At 59.0% G+C, this 16597-nt stretch overlaps 1 protein-coding gene across 1 annotated transcript; it reads right to left on the minus strand.

Annotated features, from left to right (window-relative positions):
• Positions 1-3360: 3360 nt before the first annotated feature.
• Positions 3361-16019, minus strand: LOC104303253 (tudor domain-containing protein 5). Its single transcript, XM_054176636.1, is given in 10 exon segments — positions 3361-3435; positions 8119-8319; positions 8960-9026; positions 9835-10041; positions 10797-11017; positions 12650-12765; positions 13593-13694; positions 13697-13783; positions 14759-14851; positions 15791-16019. Coding segments are annotated over 10 exon segments (1398 nt in total).
• Between the last annotated feature and the right edge of the window lie 578 nt (positions 16020-16597).

Raw genomic sequence — 16597 nt, forward strand, 5'->3', positions numbered from 1 at the left:
GGGGCTCTCGGGCCTCGGGGCTCTCGGGCTGCGGGGCTCTCTCAACTTGGTGGCTCCTTGGGAGGATAAACGCCAGGGACGAATCCCATCACTTCCTTCTTTCACTTCTTATACCTGAGCTGACCTCATATGGTATGGAAGACCTCTTTGGCCAGTCTGAGGCAGCTGCTCAGCTGTGTCCCCTCCCAAGATCTTGCCCACTCCTCAATGTACTCTTGGGGCAGAGCAATGTTGAAAGGACACAGCCTGGGTACTGGCTTCAGCCGTAGGCAAAGCTCTGCTGTGTTGTCAACTGCTGCTGCAAAACCCACAGCACTAGAACAATGCTGTGAGGAGAATTAACTCCAGCTCAGTTCAAGCCAATACAATCTCCCCCCCTCATTCCACACCATTGGCATCATGCTCAGGTTCAACACATTTCAACATCTCATTTGATTCCTACACCAAAACAACAGAAGAAAAATGTCCTGCTTCCATTCACAATCTGATCTACAGACTTAAACTATCTCAAGACTCCAACATATAGAGACACATATCAGTGTCTCAGTCCTCTCTTAAAGTTTTTTCTGCTCCTCCAGATGTCACTTGGGAATATTCAAGGCAGGAGAAGCAGGATATTCTGTTCTTGGGCACCCACTCCAGCTGGTCTCAACCACTGTGCCGCTCTTGATCCTTGCAAACCTTCATCAGTCTGAGTTCTTACTTCATTACTTCCTGCAACATGCAGCTCACATTATTCACATTCCACATTACCTTTCCCCCAGTGTTAGATCCCTTTGAGGCACACACTGAGTCTCCCCATTTCTTTTCATTACCCACCAAGTACATCCAGGCCCCTGAGCAAAGACAATCCCACAAATGGGTTTGCCTTTCCCCATGGGAGGAGCAACCCACACTGCCTTTCCTAGCCACCTCCCCATGTGTACTACAGGGACTTCATCTCCCCCCACAGTGCGCAAGGGCTCTGTCTGGGCAGGACCAGGTTAGCAGATCCTCCAGAATTAACCAGCCAAGGGACCTTGACCGACTGGGCAGATGGGCAGAGGCCAACAGGATGGCATTCAACAAGTCCAAGTGCCAGGGGCTGCACTTTGGCCACAGCAACCCCGGGCAGAGCTACAGGCTGGGGGCAGAGTGGCTGAGAGCTGCCAAACAGAGAAGGGACCTGGGGGTGCTGATTGACAGCTGCCTGAACATGAGCCAGCAGTGTGCCCAGGGGGCCAAGGCCAAGGGCATCCTGGCCTGCAGCAGGAAGAGTGTGGCCAGCAGGAGCAGGGAAGTCCTTGTGCCCTGTGCTCAGCACTGGTTAGGCCACACCTTGAGTCCTGTGTCCAGTTCTGGGCCCCTCAGTTTAAGAAGGACATTGAGACACCTGAAGGTGTCTAGAAAGGGCAACAAAGCTGGGGAGGGCTCTGGAGCACAGCCCTGGGAGGAGAGGTTGAGGGAGCTGGGGTTGCTTAGCCTGGAGGAAGCTCAGAGGTGACCCCATTGCCCTCTACAACTACCTGAAAGGAGGTTGTAGCCAGGTGGGGGTTGGTCTCTTCTCCCAGGCACCCAGCACCAGAACAAGAGAACACAGTCTCAAGCTGTGCCAGGGGAGGTTTAGGCTTGAGGTGAGGATAAAGTTCTTCCCAGAGAGAGTCGTTCGTCACTGGGATGTGCTGCCCAGGGGGGTGGTGGAGTCACCGTCCCTGGAGGTGTTCAAGAGGGGATTGGATGTGGCACTTGGTGCCATGATCTGGTCGTGAGGTCTGCGGTGCCAGGTTGGACTTGATGATCTTTGAGGTCTCTTCCAACCTTAGTGATACTGTGTTCCCTTCCAGGTCCAACAAGGAGTGGAGGTTACAGGGGGTACAAATTGGAGCACAGGAGCTGCCCCCTCCACAGGAGGAGACACTTGTTTGGTGGGAGGGTGCCTGAGCCCTGGAGCAGGCGGCCCAGAGAGGTTGTGGAGTCTCTTTCTCTGGAGACTTTCCAAACCCACCTGGATGCATTCTTGTGGGCCCTGCTGTGGCTGCTGCTGCTGCTCTGAATGCTCTCCAGAGGTCCCTTCCAGCTCCTAACAGTCTGGGATTCTGTGAGCTCCTAGCAAGCTTTTCCCCTAGCTGCTTGTAAAGCAGGACACTCTTGTCAGCTGCCACTTTCATAGGAGCTCTTTTTCCCTCCTGGCCTGCTCTGGCAGTTCACCAGGGGCAGTGCCAGCAGCTCCCTGCAGTGCTCAGGTACCTGACACACAAGCACAGGTTGTTGGCTTTGCAGTTTAGCCATGCTGCTGGGTGCCAGCTGGGCCTCACAAGGTGTTCTGCTCTGGGCTGCTCTTTGTTTCTTGCTTCAAAGCTGTCCTTACGCTCTGGCAAGGGCAGAAGTTCTTCATGAGCAGGAGAGAGTCCCTAAACTAAACTTTGGCATACAAAGCTTCCAGTGAATTCTTAGACCTTTTTGAGCCTGGGGGCAGGATGTGAACATCCTTTAAACATCTGCTGCTGATTGCTGCGGCAGCACTGAGCAGGAAACAGGCTGTTGGCTTCTGTGACAAGAAGAAAAGGTTGAGAGGTGGTCCCCAGGTTCTCAAGGCAGATCCTAAACACCAAGCTTTTCTGTCTGTGATTTTTAAGGTTCCTTTCTTTACCTTCCCAGCTTCCTGCAGGGCAAGCTCCATCAGTGCCTGCTCAGGGGCAGGGAGCGCACAGCTGGGCCCCACTCCAGGCTCAACCTTCTCCTGAACAGCTCTTTTCTCACAGCTGAGGCACAGGGACTCCATCTGCCAGCTCAGAATGGGTGAAAGGTAAAGGAAGGACTGTTGGGCACAGACCAATAGCACTGATGTGTCCATTTCATTCACTGGCTTGTTAATGAGGATATAAAGTGGTTGCAGAAACAGTTCTGTCTCTCTTGCTTCCTTCTTTTTTGCCACTTCCATGGCTTGCTGCCTTGTCTCTCTTTCCTCACCTTCTGACAGCACAGCCATGACTGTGAGGCACTGGGGAAAGAAAGGAGGGGGAAGGAGAGGGAGGCAGAGACTTTTATGCACACATGAAAGCAATACAAACTGTAACAATTCTTTATTAACATGAGAAATTGCCCCACAGCTCACTCCCAGGTTCTGTGCAGGGCTGGAATCTCTATTTACAAGGGGAATGTACAATCCTGGGGCAATAGCTAACAGCTGAAGCAGCTCCAAGCCAGCCAGGAGAAGAAGGGGGAAAGAATCTCGCTCGGCCGCTAGGGGGAGACTCGCCAGGAGCCTTGCCCAAGGGACAGCCGGGCAGAGAGAACCCAGATAGGAGAACCAAGGGGAAGCAGTTCCTCCCACGACTGCCCCCGGGGCTGCACTGCAGTGCAGGCTTTGAGGCTGCCATTTCACTCTGCAGCCAGAGATTCCTGCTGCCCACTGGGCTGAATGTAGAGGGCCGAAGGGTTCAGCTCTTGGAATCCCTAGGAACAAAGCACAAACCCCATGAGGCAGGAAGGCCAGGCTGGAGCTGCCCAGGGGAGAGAAAAGGTCCAGCAAACGTCGAACAGGGTCTATACAGCAGCACAGCAGCCACAAGCCAGCTCCAAAGTCCTGCTGCAAACTGACACACTGGCAACAGAGCTCCTCTCCCTCCCCCCAGCAGCCAAATGACTCAGCATTGCCCCCCCCCAACTGGCCCTACACATGAAGAAATGCAGCAACCGGCTCCGACCCTGCCACAGCCTGCGCTCTGCTGCTGCGGCGACCGGCTCCGACCCTGCCACAGCCTGCGCTCTGCTGCTGCGGCGACCGGCTCCGACCCTGCCACAGCCTGCGCTCTGCTGCTGCGGCGGCGACCGGCTCCGACCCTGCCACAGCCTGCGCTCTGCTGCTGCGGCGGCGACCGGCTCCGACCCTGCCACAGCCTGCGCTCTGCTGCTGCTGCGGCGACCGGCTCCGACCCTGCCACAGCCTGCGCTCTGCTGCTGCTGCGGCGACCGGCTCCGACCCTGCCACAGCCTGCGCTCTGCTGCTGCGGCGGCGACCGGCTCCGACCCTGCCACAGCCTGCGCTCTGCTGCTGCTGCGGCGACCGGCTCCGACCCTGCCACAGCCTGCGCTCTGCTGCGGCTGCGGCGACCGGCTCCGACCCTGCCACAGCCTGCGCTCTGCTGCTGCGGCGACCGGCTCCGACCCTGCCACAGCCTGCGCTCTGCTGCGGCGGCGGCGACCGGCTCCGACCCTGCCACAGCCTGCGCTCTGCTGCGGCGGCGGCGACCGGCTCCGACCCTGCCACAGCCTGCGCTCTGCTGCTGCGGCGGCGACCGGCTCCGACCCTGCCACAGCCTGCGCTCTGCTGCGGCGGCGGTGACCGGCTCCGACCCTGCCACAGCCTGCGCTCTGCTGCTGCGGCGGCGACCGGCTCTGACCCTGCCACAGCCTGCGCTCTGCTGCTGCGGCGGCGACCGGCTCTGACCCTGCCACAGCCTGCGCTCTGCTGCTGCGACGATCGGCTCCGACCCTGCCACAGCCTGCGCTCTGCTGCTGCGGCGGCGACCGGCTCCGACCCTGCCACAGCCTGCGCTCTGCTGCTGCGACGACCGGCTCCGACCCTGCCACAGCCTGCGCTCTGCTGCTGCGGCGGCGACCGGCTCCGACCCTGCCACAGCCTGCGCTCTGCTGCTGCGGCGGCGACCGGCTCCGACCCTGCCACAGCCTGCGCTCTGCTGCTGCGACGACCGGCTCCGACCCTGCCACAGCCTGCGCTCTGCTGCGGCGGCGGCGACCGGCTCTGACCCTGCCACAGCCTGCGCTCTGCTGCTGCGGCGGCGACCGGCTCCGACCCTGCCACAGCCTGCGCTCTGCTGCTGCGGCGGCGACCGGCTCCGACCCTGCCACAGCCTGCGCTCTGCTGCTGCGGCGGCGACCGGCTCCGACCCTGCCACAGCCTGCGCTCTGCTGCTGCGGCGGCGACCGGCTCCGACCCTGCCACAGCCTGCGCTCTGCTGCTGCGACGACCGGCTCCGACCCTGCCACAGCCTGCGCTCTGCTGCTGCGACGACCGGCTCCGACCCTGCCACAGCCTGCGCTCTGCTGCTGCGACGATCGGCTCCGACCCTGCCACAGCCTGCGCTCTGCTGCTGCGACGACCGGCTCTGACCCTGCCACAGCCTGCGCTCTGCTGCGGCGGCGGCGACCGGCTCTGACCCTGCCACAGCCTGCGCTCTGCTGCGGCGGCGGCGACCGGCTCTGACCCTGCCACAGCCTGCGCTCTGCTGCTGCGACGACCGGCTCTGACCCTGCCACAGCCTGCGCTCTGCTGCTGCGACGACCGGCTCTGACCCTGCCACAGCCTGCGCTCTGCTGCGGCGGCGGCGACCGGCTCTGACCCTGCCACAGCCTGCGCTCTGCTGCTGCGACGGCGACCGGCTCCGACCCTGCCACAGCCTGCGCTCTGCTGCTGCAGCGGCGACCGGCTCCGACCCTGCCACAGCCTGCGCTCTGCTGCTGCGACGACCGGCTCCGACCCTGCCACAGCCTGCGCTCTGCTGCTGCGACGACCGGCTCTGACCCTGCCACAGCCTGCGCTCTGCTGCTGCGACGACCGGCTCTGACCCTGCCACAGCCTGCGCTCTGCTGCTGCGACGACCGGCTCTGACCCTGCCACAGCCTGCGCTCTGCTGCTGCGGCGGCGACCGGCTCTGACCCTGCCACAGCCTGCGCTCTGCTGCTGCGACGGCGACCGGCTCCGACCCTGCCACAGCCTGCGCTCTGCTGCTGCAGCGGCGACCGGCTCCGACCCTGCCACAGCCTGCGCTCTGCTGCTGCGACGACCGGCTCTGACCCTGCCACAGCCTGCGCTCTGCTGCTGCGGCGGCGACCGGCTCTGACCCTGCCACAGCCTGCGCTCTGCTGCTGCGACGGCGACCGGCTCCGACCCTGCCACAGCCTGCGCTCTGCTGCTGCAGCGGCGACCGGCTCCGACCCTGCCACAGCCTGCGCTCTGCTGCTGCAGCGGCGACCGGCTCCGACCCTGCCACAGCCTGCGCTCTGCTGCTGCGGCGGCGACCGGCTCCGACCCTGCCACAGCCTGCGCTCTGCTGCTGCGACGACCGGCTCTGACCCTGCCACAGCCTGCGCTCTGCTGCTGCTGCGACGACCGGCTCCAACCCTGCCACAGCCTGCGCTCTGCTGCTGCGACGACCGGCTCTGACCCTGCCACAGCCTGCGCTCTGCTGCGGCGGCGGCGACCGGCTCTGACCCTGCCACAGCCTGCGCTCTGCTGCGGCGGCGGCGACCGGCTCTGACCCTGCCACAGCCTGCGCTCTGCTGCTGCGGCGGCGACCGGCTCCGACCCTGCCACAGCCTGCGCTCTGCTGCTGCGGCGGCGACCGGCTCCGACCCTGCCACAGCCTGCGCTCTGCTGCTGCGGCGGCGACCGGCTCCGACCCTGCCACAGCCTGCGCTCTGCTGCTGCGGCGACCGGCTCCGACCCTGCCACAGCCTGCGCTCTGCTGCTGCGGCGGCGACCGGCTCCGACCCTGCCACAGCCTGCGCTCTGCTGCTGCGGCGGCGACCGGCTCCGACCCTGCCACAGCCTGCGCTCTGCTGCTGCGGCGACCGGCTCTGACCCTGCCACAGCCTGCGCTCTGCTGCTGCGGTGACCAGCTCCGACCCTGCCACAGCCTGTGCTCCGCTACTGCTCAGGAAGCCAGAAGCCACCAGCACTCTGGGCTGCATCCAGTCTGACTGCTTGATGCTGGGGCTGGAATCTTTGTAAGGGTTTTCACCCCCACACAGCTCTTACTGAAATGGAGCTGAGACCTGCAGAGAACCACACAGCTGGGCCCAAGTCACAGCTGCTCTGTGCTGGCTCACAGCTTGGATGTCTGCTCAAGGCAGTACACCACTCCCCTGTCTGTGCTGCCCAGTGCTCGACATGTCACTGCCAAAGGGAGAGACCTTCTCAGTCAAAGCCATTCCCCAGTTCAGTTTGCTCATGCCATAACCAATCTTCAATGCCTTGAGCAGAGATGGCAAAAACATTTTTGGACCTGTCCTGGTCCCCCCTCAGGTGGCTTGGCCTCTGCTCCAAGTGAGACACTACAATTTAACCTGGTGACTTGCTCTGTTGAGTTGTCTGGATGGCTCAGGGGCCTCTTTGAATGGAAGAACCTGCTGGGATTGGCAGTGCCTGATCAAGTAACCAACTCATCTCCTAACCACCTCTCTCCATGCCACCTCAGCCTGGCCTTATGGTGACATCTGCAGCTCCTTCACTCTCTTCCTTACAGCAGCTGTGCATCAGCTTCAGACAAAGCTGCAAGTGCAACAAACCAATCAGCTTCCAAACCAGCAAGCAAAGCTGTGATGAGTTAATTCCCATCCTGGAAGCAGGGGGGAAAGAGCTTGGGAGCACTTTGCCCTCCCTGCAGGGTGTTTTCCCCCCTGGGAAACTGAGTCTGTTCCACTCCCCCTTCCTGCCCAGCTAGGCTATAAAAAGGAGGACACTGCAGCCATTAGCTCTCTTTGGGCCCCTGCCTCTCTTGGATGAGAGCTACTGCAGCTGCCTTCCTGCTCTGCCACGTGGTTGGGCCTGATCCTTCTCCCTGCTGCCTCTGTGCCTCTTCAGAGAGAGACTGGTTTTGGATTCTTGGTTTGGTTCTTTGTCCCCCTCCCATTCATCCTTGCTCCTTGCCCTTGTGAACCTTACCTGGTATTGTGTTACATACATTGTTTAAAGAAAACTCTTTTCCTCTCTACTTCCAAGCTGACTCCAAATTACTTCTTGGTGGATGTGCTGCTTCCCTTTCTTTTTCCTCTCTGTTGGGAGGGAGGACAGGAGGAACGGGGAGGGATTCTCAGCCTTGCCCCCATCTGAGCTCTTAACTCCCAGTTAAGGCTCAAACCACCTCAAAAGCCTTCTCCACTCTCAGGAGACAGGAAGAAAGAAGTTGTTGTAGCAAACCACAGCATCTCTGCTGTGCCACCCAGTTCCACCCTCCCCAGAACACAGAGGCAGCTGCTGCTGGGCACAGCCACAGGGTGCTCACAGCCCTCTTGCTCCCCACACCCCCAGCTGCTCCCAGCTGCAGAGCTGCCCACTGCAGGCACCGGCTGAGCCTGTCCCTGCCTGCCCTCTCAGCAGCACATTTCCCTCCTGACCTGGGAAGGAACATTCTCCTTGCAGATGGCAGCATGTCCCCTGCTGCTCAGGACCTGGTGCAAGTAGACATCCTCCTTGGTGGATGTATCACAGAGGAAGAGGTGCAGGACACCATTCACATACTCATCAGTGACACCCACGAGGAGTTTGGAGCCACACAGCTCCTGGAACTGCAGAGTTGCTGCACTGGACCATGTGCCCTGAAGGGGAAAACACCAATGCAAAGGTTCTAGAAACAGATCAAGAGCCACCCCGTGGGACCTGCCCTCCTGGGCTTGTCAAAAAAGCTGTGAAGCCAGGTCAGGCAAGGGCCAAAAGCAGGAGACTCAGGCAGAGCAGCCTGAGCTCAGCCACACGGCCCAGTGACCCTGGCAGTGCCTCTTCACCTGAAACACCAACTGGCCAGCATGGGCCCAAGGCAGCACCAGGGATTGTATCACAACTGCCTGAAATGTGGCTGCCTGCTGGCTCTTGTCTGAGTTTGGTGTTCTTGAACTCCTGGAATGGGGAAAGGTTTAAAACAAAGGGCTGAAGCTAGCAAAGCTTCAGGAGCCTGAAGAACTACTGGCAGAGAAAGAAACACAGCTTTGCTCCTTTGCTTAGCAGAAGCTCTCCCCTGCTGCAGGAGTATCAGTAAGGAGACTGTGATCAAACACAGACAGCAGAAGGGTGACTGCTGCCAGAGCCAGGCAGAGGCACTCCCAACAGCAGCAGCTCTGCTGGAAGCATCAGCAGGAGCTGAAGGAGTCCCAACCTTTGCCTTAGCAGAAGGCAATGCCAGCCTCTGCTTGGCAGCTCCCAGCCCTGTGCCAGCAGCCAGCCCTGCACACCAGCACCTACCTGCATGGGCTGTACCCCTGCCAGGGAGCAGGGGTGGGCCTGGGCAGGGAGCTTCAAGTAGCACCACCTGCAAGACAACCACTGCATTTCATATTTAGCTTCCAGTCTTGCTCACAACTAAGCTTCATTTGCTTTCTCCCTGAGCTGCTCTGGCACTCTGATGCTGGGGGGAATTTTCACCCCACACACCCCCCAAGCATCAGCATGGCAGCAAGGAAATGCCTGCAGGAGGCCTGGAATAAAATCCCAGACCCCTTCTAGGAAATGCACATGCTGGAATGTCTTCCTGAAGAAAGCCTCAGCTCCATCTCTGCCAAGGTGCCGGAAGGAGTCCTGGGAACCATTTCCTAGAGTCAGAGAATGGTTTGGGTTGGGACCTTAAAGATCAGGTAGTTCCACCCCCCTGCTATGGGCAGGGATGCTTTCCACTAGAGCAGGTTGCTCAAAGCCCCATCCACAGCTCCCTGTGCCACTTGTTCCAGTTCCTCACCACCCTCACAGGGAAGGAGTGGCTGCTACCCCCCAGGGTCATGCCTCTCAGAGGGACCTCAACAGCATACAGAAATGGGCTGCCAGGAGCCTCATGCAGCTGCACAAAGGCAGCCCTGGGGAGGACATGGCCAGGCTCAGGCACACACCGGGGAGCAGCTCACTGGGCAGCAGCACTTCTGCCAGGAGGGTGCTGAAGCCCTGCAACAGGATCCCCAGGGAGGCTGCCGAGTCTCCACCCTTGGAGACATTCAAACACCATCTCCATGTGGTCCTGGGCAGCCTGTCCCCCCGTCAGCCCTGCTGGAGCAGGATGACCTCCAAAGGCCTTTCCCATCCTCAACCACTCTGCAGTTCTGTCACCCACATGGAACTCATTGACTCACTTGAGGAATCTCAGGGCAGACCTGTGGACAGTCTTGAGGTGCCCATGATCCACACAGAACACCTGCAGCTGCTGGGGGCTGAGCACACGGTGGATGACCACTCGGTGGCACCAGCCGGCGAGCAGCAGGCAGCAGAGCTGCCCCGGCCGCAGGAAAGCCTGGGGCAGGAGGTAGCGATCCGAGACGACCCGGTGGGAGTAAAGGAACCTGCAAAGATTGGAACAGGAGCTGGGCAGGGTGCAGCACATGAACACACACAAATCCAGAGGGCTCCAGAAGCCTGAGCTCTCCAAGGGCCCAAGGGCTTTTCATGGCTCTGTTCTGCCAGGCTCCAGCAGCGAGGTCACCGATGGACACCGCTGAGGCTAAGCACTGCCGTGCTGGCCATTCCTCTGTCATCACCCTGACATGCCAAATGCTCCTTGCAGAGCCATGGCTCCCATGGACAGTGCCTGCAGAGTGCCATCACACCTGAGATGTGCCCCACGGACACCAAGCAGTGGCTCTGGCGCACCACGGACAGCCCCTGGCAAGGGGGAACAGAATCCCCAGTGCCTGAGGCAGCTGACAGGAAGCCACTGCTGTGGCTCTGCTTTCAAACAGAGACTGCCAAAGGTCTGTTAGCTCTTGCTTTTTGGCAAGTGCTGGGGATGGAAGTGACTGAACAGAGCACAGCAGCAGCACAGACAGCAGAGGTGCAAAGCAAGCGCCAAGCTCCTTCTCCTAGTGTGCCCAGGAACTGACAGGGCAGCAGTGTCTGACACAGCCAAGCTCACCCTCAGCTGCTCTTCACACACTGTTCCCTGGTCGAAGCAGCAGGTGATGTGCTGAGTTGGGTTCCAGCACCTCTGCACCAGCATGGCACCAGCAGTGACCATGGCCAACACCTGGGTGCCCTCTGTCCTCAACCCAAACACACAGCCAGCAGGCAGTGGTGCTGGGCCAGCACAGCACCTTCCTACCTCATCTCACACATCATCTCCCTCAGCTTGCTAGATGTCTCCTTGCTGTAGAGCTGGATGTAGAATTGGCTTGGGGAGATGATGAATGACACAAAGACTGCCACCATGCTCTTCCTCTCCAGGGTGGGTAAACTGCAAAGCCTTCTGTCCTGAACAGCATCTGGAGGGATTTCTGGAGTCAGGATCAACTTGTCTAGCAGGGCCTGCTCCAAAGCTTGAGGCTACCAAGGGATAAGAGAAAGGTGTCACTCAGATGCCTCACAGGTAGGGCTGCCCCTTCCCTGGGGGGAGGAAAGTGGCTCTGCCCTGCTGGGGGCCTGGGAACCACTGAGAATTCCAACACAATTTGCAAACTTGGATTAAAACTCTCCCACCTTTCCTCCTTCCCTCCAACTAAAGAGAGGTGCAAGAAAAACACCTTGCTCATTGCTGCAAGGCATAAAGGGGAGGAAATGATGCTTCACCATCTCTTTGGATGGAAGTATTGCATGGCTGTTGCCAGGAAACTAAACCAAACACAACCTACATGGCTGTTGGATTTCACCCACAAGATGCTCTGTGACCATCCAAGAGTCTGGGACTGACCCTGCAAATGAGTCAGGTGACAGGAGACAAATAAGCATCCCCAGAGCTATCCCCAGAGCAAGCCAAACAGAACCTAACAATTCTTTTCTCACTCCAGACAAAGCTGGGTGGGAGCTGCTCACAGCATCACAGAGAACATCTGCTTGGAAGAGACCGCCAAGCTCATCCAGGCCAGCCCTCAGCCCAGCACTGAAGGGTCAACACCAAACCATGTCCCCAAGCATGAGGTCCACAGCTGCCTGAACACCTCCAGGGATGGTGACTGCAGCACTGCCCTGGGCAGCCTGTCCCAGAGTTTGAGAATGCTCCCAGGGCAGAAACATTTCCCAGCACCCAGTTGGCACCTCCCCAGGTACAGCTTGGAACCACTGCCTCTGCTCCTGCTGCTTGCCACCAAGGAGCAGAGGCTGCCCCCTCCTCACTCCAACCTCCCCTCAGATTGCTGCAGAGCAATGAGGTCTCCCTGCTCCCACAGCTCACAATTGTGTCTTATGCTTTAACTGCTGAAAACATTTCACTGGAGCCCACGGGGATGGGAAGCTTCCTCAGCTGCTTTCCCTGCCCCAAGAGCTTCCTCCTGTGCTAGCAGCACTGCTCCAAGGGGCACAAGGCAAAACCCCTGCAGTGTTGCAGATGGTGGAAGTTACCATGCTGCACAGCAGGCAGGGTATGGGGAAGCTGTCTGCCAGCATCCCCCTGCTACTGCTATGGCTGAGCCCCACTGCAGACAATGGGCTTCCAGAACCAACCTTTAAAGCAGCAGGCAAGAGCCTCTGCAGCCTGAGCAAGGGCTAACAGCCTGCAGGCCAGTAGAGACTTTGCCTAAACCATTGGAGTTAACAGCTTTGAGTTCAAGAGCAACTGAGCAGCAGCAGCAGCTCCTCTAGCGAGCCCTGAGCAGCTATGGGCGCCCTCCAGGCAGTGCCTGTGACCAGAGGCACTTCCAAGGGGCTGCTTTGCTCCAGGAACAGAGCAACAAAGCCATTCCTGCAGAGCTGCCAAGAGTGCTGTGGCAGGCACCTGTCCGTGTATTCAGGGGGGCAAGAGAAAGCTGCTGAGAGCAGCAGCTCTGCCTGCAGCCTCTTCTCAGGGCAGAGCAGAGCAGAGGGGCTCAGCCCTCAGCTGCTCCTCGAACACCATCGGCCTCCCGTGGCTTGGATCCTGCCCTGCTGCAGGCTGGCAGCTCACAGCTTCCCCCTCCAGCCTGCAGCATCCCACAAACCCAACAGAGACAGCAGGAAGAACATTCCCCCTGGGCAGCCTCTTACTTGCTGGAGGCCAGCACCCAAACCCCCTGCTTCTGCTTCCACTGCCTCTGACTCCTCTTCTGATGGCAGGTGGAAGCTCTCCGTGTCAGAAGAGGGTTCCAAAGGAGGCATCTCAGCTGCAAAAGGGAAGAGAATTTGGCTGTTACCCTCTGTTGGGGCCACAAAGCATTCCACAGCAAGCAGAAAGAGAAGACAGCTACCAATGAAAGCCTGCAGGCACTGCTGCTGCTCTCCCCTCCTGCAGGCACTGCAGCACTCACAGCCAGGACCCCCTGCAGAGGCTCCTTCCCTCTATCAGCAAATCAAACCAGATCAACCCCCCTGCCCCTGTGAGCAGGCTGAGGCTTACAGCAGCTGCTAGCAGGATGGAAATCCTCTGCTCAGCTCAGGCAGGAGCTGCTCACCGGGCAGAATTCTTGGGGATCTTCTGCCTTCTCACAGAGCTGCTGGGGAATGCTGAGGCCATCCCAGACCTCTGTTCTTTTCTGGACCTTGGGGCTGTGCTTTTCAGACTGGTGCTAAAGCTTCAGTCTCAAAGGCAGCACCAGAGAGGCTTTAGGAGCTCCTGGAGCACATGTTCAGGAGATCCTTTTGCTGTCTACTGGCTGCAAGGGTCGGAAATCCCAGCCCTGCTCACAAACTCAGACCCTTCCCTGAAGGGGATTAACATCCCTGCTTTCACTTCACACCAAACCCCAGTGGCTACCTGTAGAAAGCTTCCTGTTCTGCTCTCTGCTAGCCAGACAGCTCCCTTGGGCCAACTGCTTCTGCAGCATCCCACCCCCCTGCTGTGCCAAAAGGCAGGGGAACTACTGCAGCAACTGGAAATGCAGCAACACCCACTGGCAACAGCTGCCTGGCAACAGTGCCTGTGCCAGCTCTGTGCTTTCAGGTCACTCCCTCACTGCCAGACCTTGTGACATCTCTCCCTGCCCTACCTCACTTGCCAGGTGCTCCTTCAGGGTCAGCAAGGAAGCTGCTCTGACCTGCTCAGCCACAACATCGAACATGCTGCTGAGCACTTCGGCCACACTGTGCACGCTGGAGCCCTGGCCAAGGGTCTGAAGAAGGCCTTGTGGAAGCCCAAGAGCAGAACTGAGGAACTCAGCAGGTCCCTCACCTCAGCCTTCACTCCTGTGACAGTCCCCCTGGCACTGGAAACCCACCTGATGCAATTCCACCCTGCCCCCTCAAGCCCTTTTCCTAGGCCTCAAACCAGCCCAGGGAAAGCAGCAGGACAATAAGAGGTCTCCTTGCTGGGCTGGGCCCCCACTTTCCCAAGCCCTGCACTGCTCTCCCTATTGCCTGGGAGTTGGTGACCTCCTGACAGCCTTGTGCCTCTCTACCTCAGTCATGGCCAACAGGGGAGCAGTAGCAAACTTCAGAAGCCAGCAAGTTCTGGGGCAGTGTAACTGGCAGGAAGCATCACAACACTTCAGCACTTGGGAGGAGGCAGAAGGGACAATCCCTGATGAAAGTCGATCTCTGAGCCCCTGTGAACAGTGACCTAAAGCCAGACCCTTGGAGCTGTCCTGGATCACAGTGCAACATCTCTCAGGCACCACCTCCAGCAAGGGCCAGGACCAAGTCAGACTTCTCCAGGCTCAGTTCTCATTCCCTGAGAGTGCCAAAGCTTTGCAAGTGTTTGCTCTGAACTCAAGCAAAAGGTAGCTCCTGGAGAGCTCTCTGCCAGCCACCTCTGTGTGTCTGGACAGCACCTCTGCTGTCACCCCGGGGGTGTCTCTTTAGTCTCCTGGATACAAACAGCTGCCTGTGTGTGCTCTGTATCTCTTCATGCACACAGAGCCATCAGGGACTCTCTGGAGCAAGTTAAGTGTGAACATTATCACTACCAAACCTGTACTTAAGTTGCTGGTTTCACCACAACATTCTGCTGGCACCACCTGGCCATTTCCAGTTGGGTAAGGATTAAACACTGTTAAACACCAACCTCGTGATCCACCTCTCCCTGTCAATGCACCTGAAACTGCTGCTGAACCAGAGCTGCTTCAGCATGTTCACCTGCATCAGCTGCTGCTGGCAAGGTGCCAGCCCTGCTCCTCTGGGGACTGGGAGAGGGAGCAGCAGCCCCTGCCCCCCCTGCAGCACCACTCCTCCGGGTCCTGGAGCTCCTCCACGTCCTGGAGCTCCTCCGCTTCCCAACCAGGTCAGCAATGCCCTTGGTGCTCTCATCTGCAATGCCTGCAAGAGGGAAACACCAACTCTTAGCCCACATGGAGCCATGAAAAGCTCTGCACCAGAAAATGTCCTTCCTTCCCTTCTTTCCTCTTCCCTACAGCCTTCTCAGAAGCAGGAGTCTCCCCCTGGGGCAGCCACACTAAATCCTGGCTGGCTTCCAGCAGGGTAACTGCTCTGCCTCTCCCTTTCCAGACTGCAGTGAAGTTTCCAACAGCCAACAACCAACCTGCAGCCTCAACCCCATCCATCCAGATCCAGGGAGGAAGGCAGGTCCAACTCTTGGATACAGGATCACAACAGGAACCTCAGCTGCTGCCAGTTTGGTTGGAAAACACCAAAGGGCTCCCTGCTCCCCACAGAAAGCAGCAGAGTGCTGCCCAGGCAAGAGCTGCCTGGGGCTCTCCCTGCTGTAACCAACTGCTTCTGCTCTCCCTGAAGCACTCTGAACAAGCACCACCCCAGCCTTCCAGCCAGCTCTCTGCACCTACCAGTTGTTCCCACAGCTCTTCCCCAAAGAGCTGGGAAATGAAGAGTTATTTGATGCACACTCAACTCCCCATGGGGTCAGGGAGGGAAATATTTGCAGCTGATCCTGAGAGGCCCCACCCCTGTGCCCCTGGCTTTAGCTCCTGCTGTAGTCTGCATTGACAGGGAATGCAAGGCTGAGCAGCTCTGGTGCACCTGTGAGGAACACAACTGCAACTTCTAAACTCTGCACAATGCACAAAGGACAAAAGCTAGAACCTAGAATCCTTGGTTGCTTTTCAGGGGGCAGGAGTGGAAAGGTATTGAAGAGAGCAAAATGCAGGGATAAGACATTAAACATAGTGACATGAGAAGAACCAGAGACATGTGACCTAAAGCTCTGCAAGCCCTGCACACTGCCCTTTGGCAGCACCACTCCAGAGCAGTACAGCCACCCACAGGGGAAAACCACCTCACCTTTGAGGAGAACTCTGCCTTTATGGTGGCTAACTCTGACAGCTTCAGGCATAGCTGCCACCAGCTCCAATGTGGACTGGAAGCCCAGGTCATGGAGAGGGAGAGGTTTGCCAATCATGGCCAGGTACTGCTGCTCCAGCTTTGCTGGGGTTAAGCCCTCCTTGGCAGCCAGCAGCAGAGACCTCAGCTCCTTCTTCAGCAGCTGCAGAAGCTGTGCCTCCTCTGCCATCGCTGTGCTGGAGGCAGAACAAAAGCAGGGAGAGACAACAGCTCCCCTGCTGCTCCCACCCAGGCAAACCACTTTGTACCCCCTAGCAACTGAAACCTGGGGAGGAGAGGGCAGCAAGCCAGGCCCCCCACCAGCCCCTGGTAGCCCTGGAGCTGTCACCAGCAGCCCTCCAGAGAGCTACTGGGAGAGGCAGCACTGAAGGCCCTCCTCTGGTGGGGCAGGCTCCAAGGAGCTCTGCTCCAGGGCAGCTGAGGAGAGCTGGAGGTGCAAAGAGAGCAGAGAAAGTTTCAGCTGCTGGCAGCAGGACCCCTAAGCCTGCTATGCTCTCCATCAGGGCCAGTCCCTTGGGGAGCTCCCGAGCTAGCCCTGCAGCTGTCACCCCTCAGCACTCCCCCGGCCCTGTTGCTTTCCACGTTGCAGCTCCCTTCCCTTCCAGGCACAGCGGCTTCAGGGCTGCTTTGGCACAGCCTGCGCACCCCGGCAGCAGGGGGGGAGCCAGCCAGCTTTGAGCCTGAGCTGACCCAAGGCAGTGGCAGCCCAGGGCCCTTCCCTGCCCCTCCGAGCTCACCCTGCTGCTG

This window comes from Dryobates pubescens, chromosome 36, assembly GCF_014839835.1.
Source record: "Dryobates pubescens isolate bDryPub1 chromosome 36, bDryPub1.pri, whole genome shotgun sequence".
Classification (NCBI taxonomy): Eukaryota; Metazoa; Chordata; class Aves; order Piciformes; family Picidae; genus Dryobates; species Dryobates pubescens.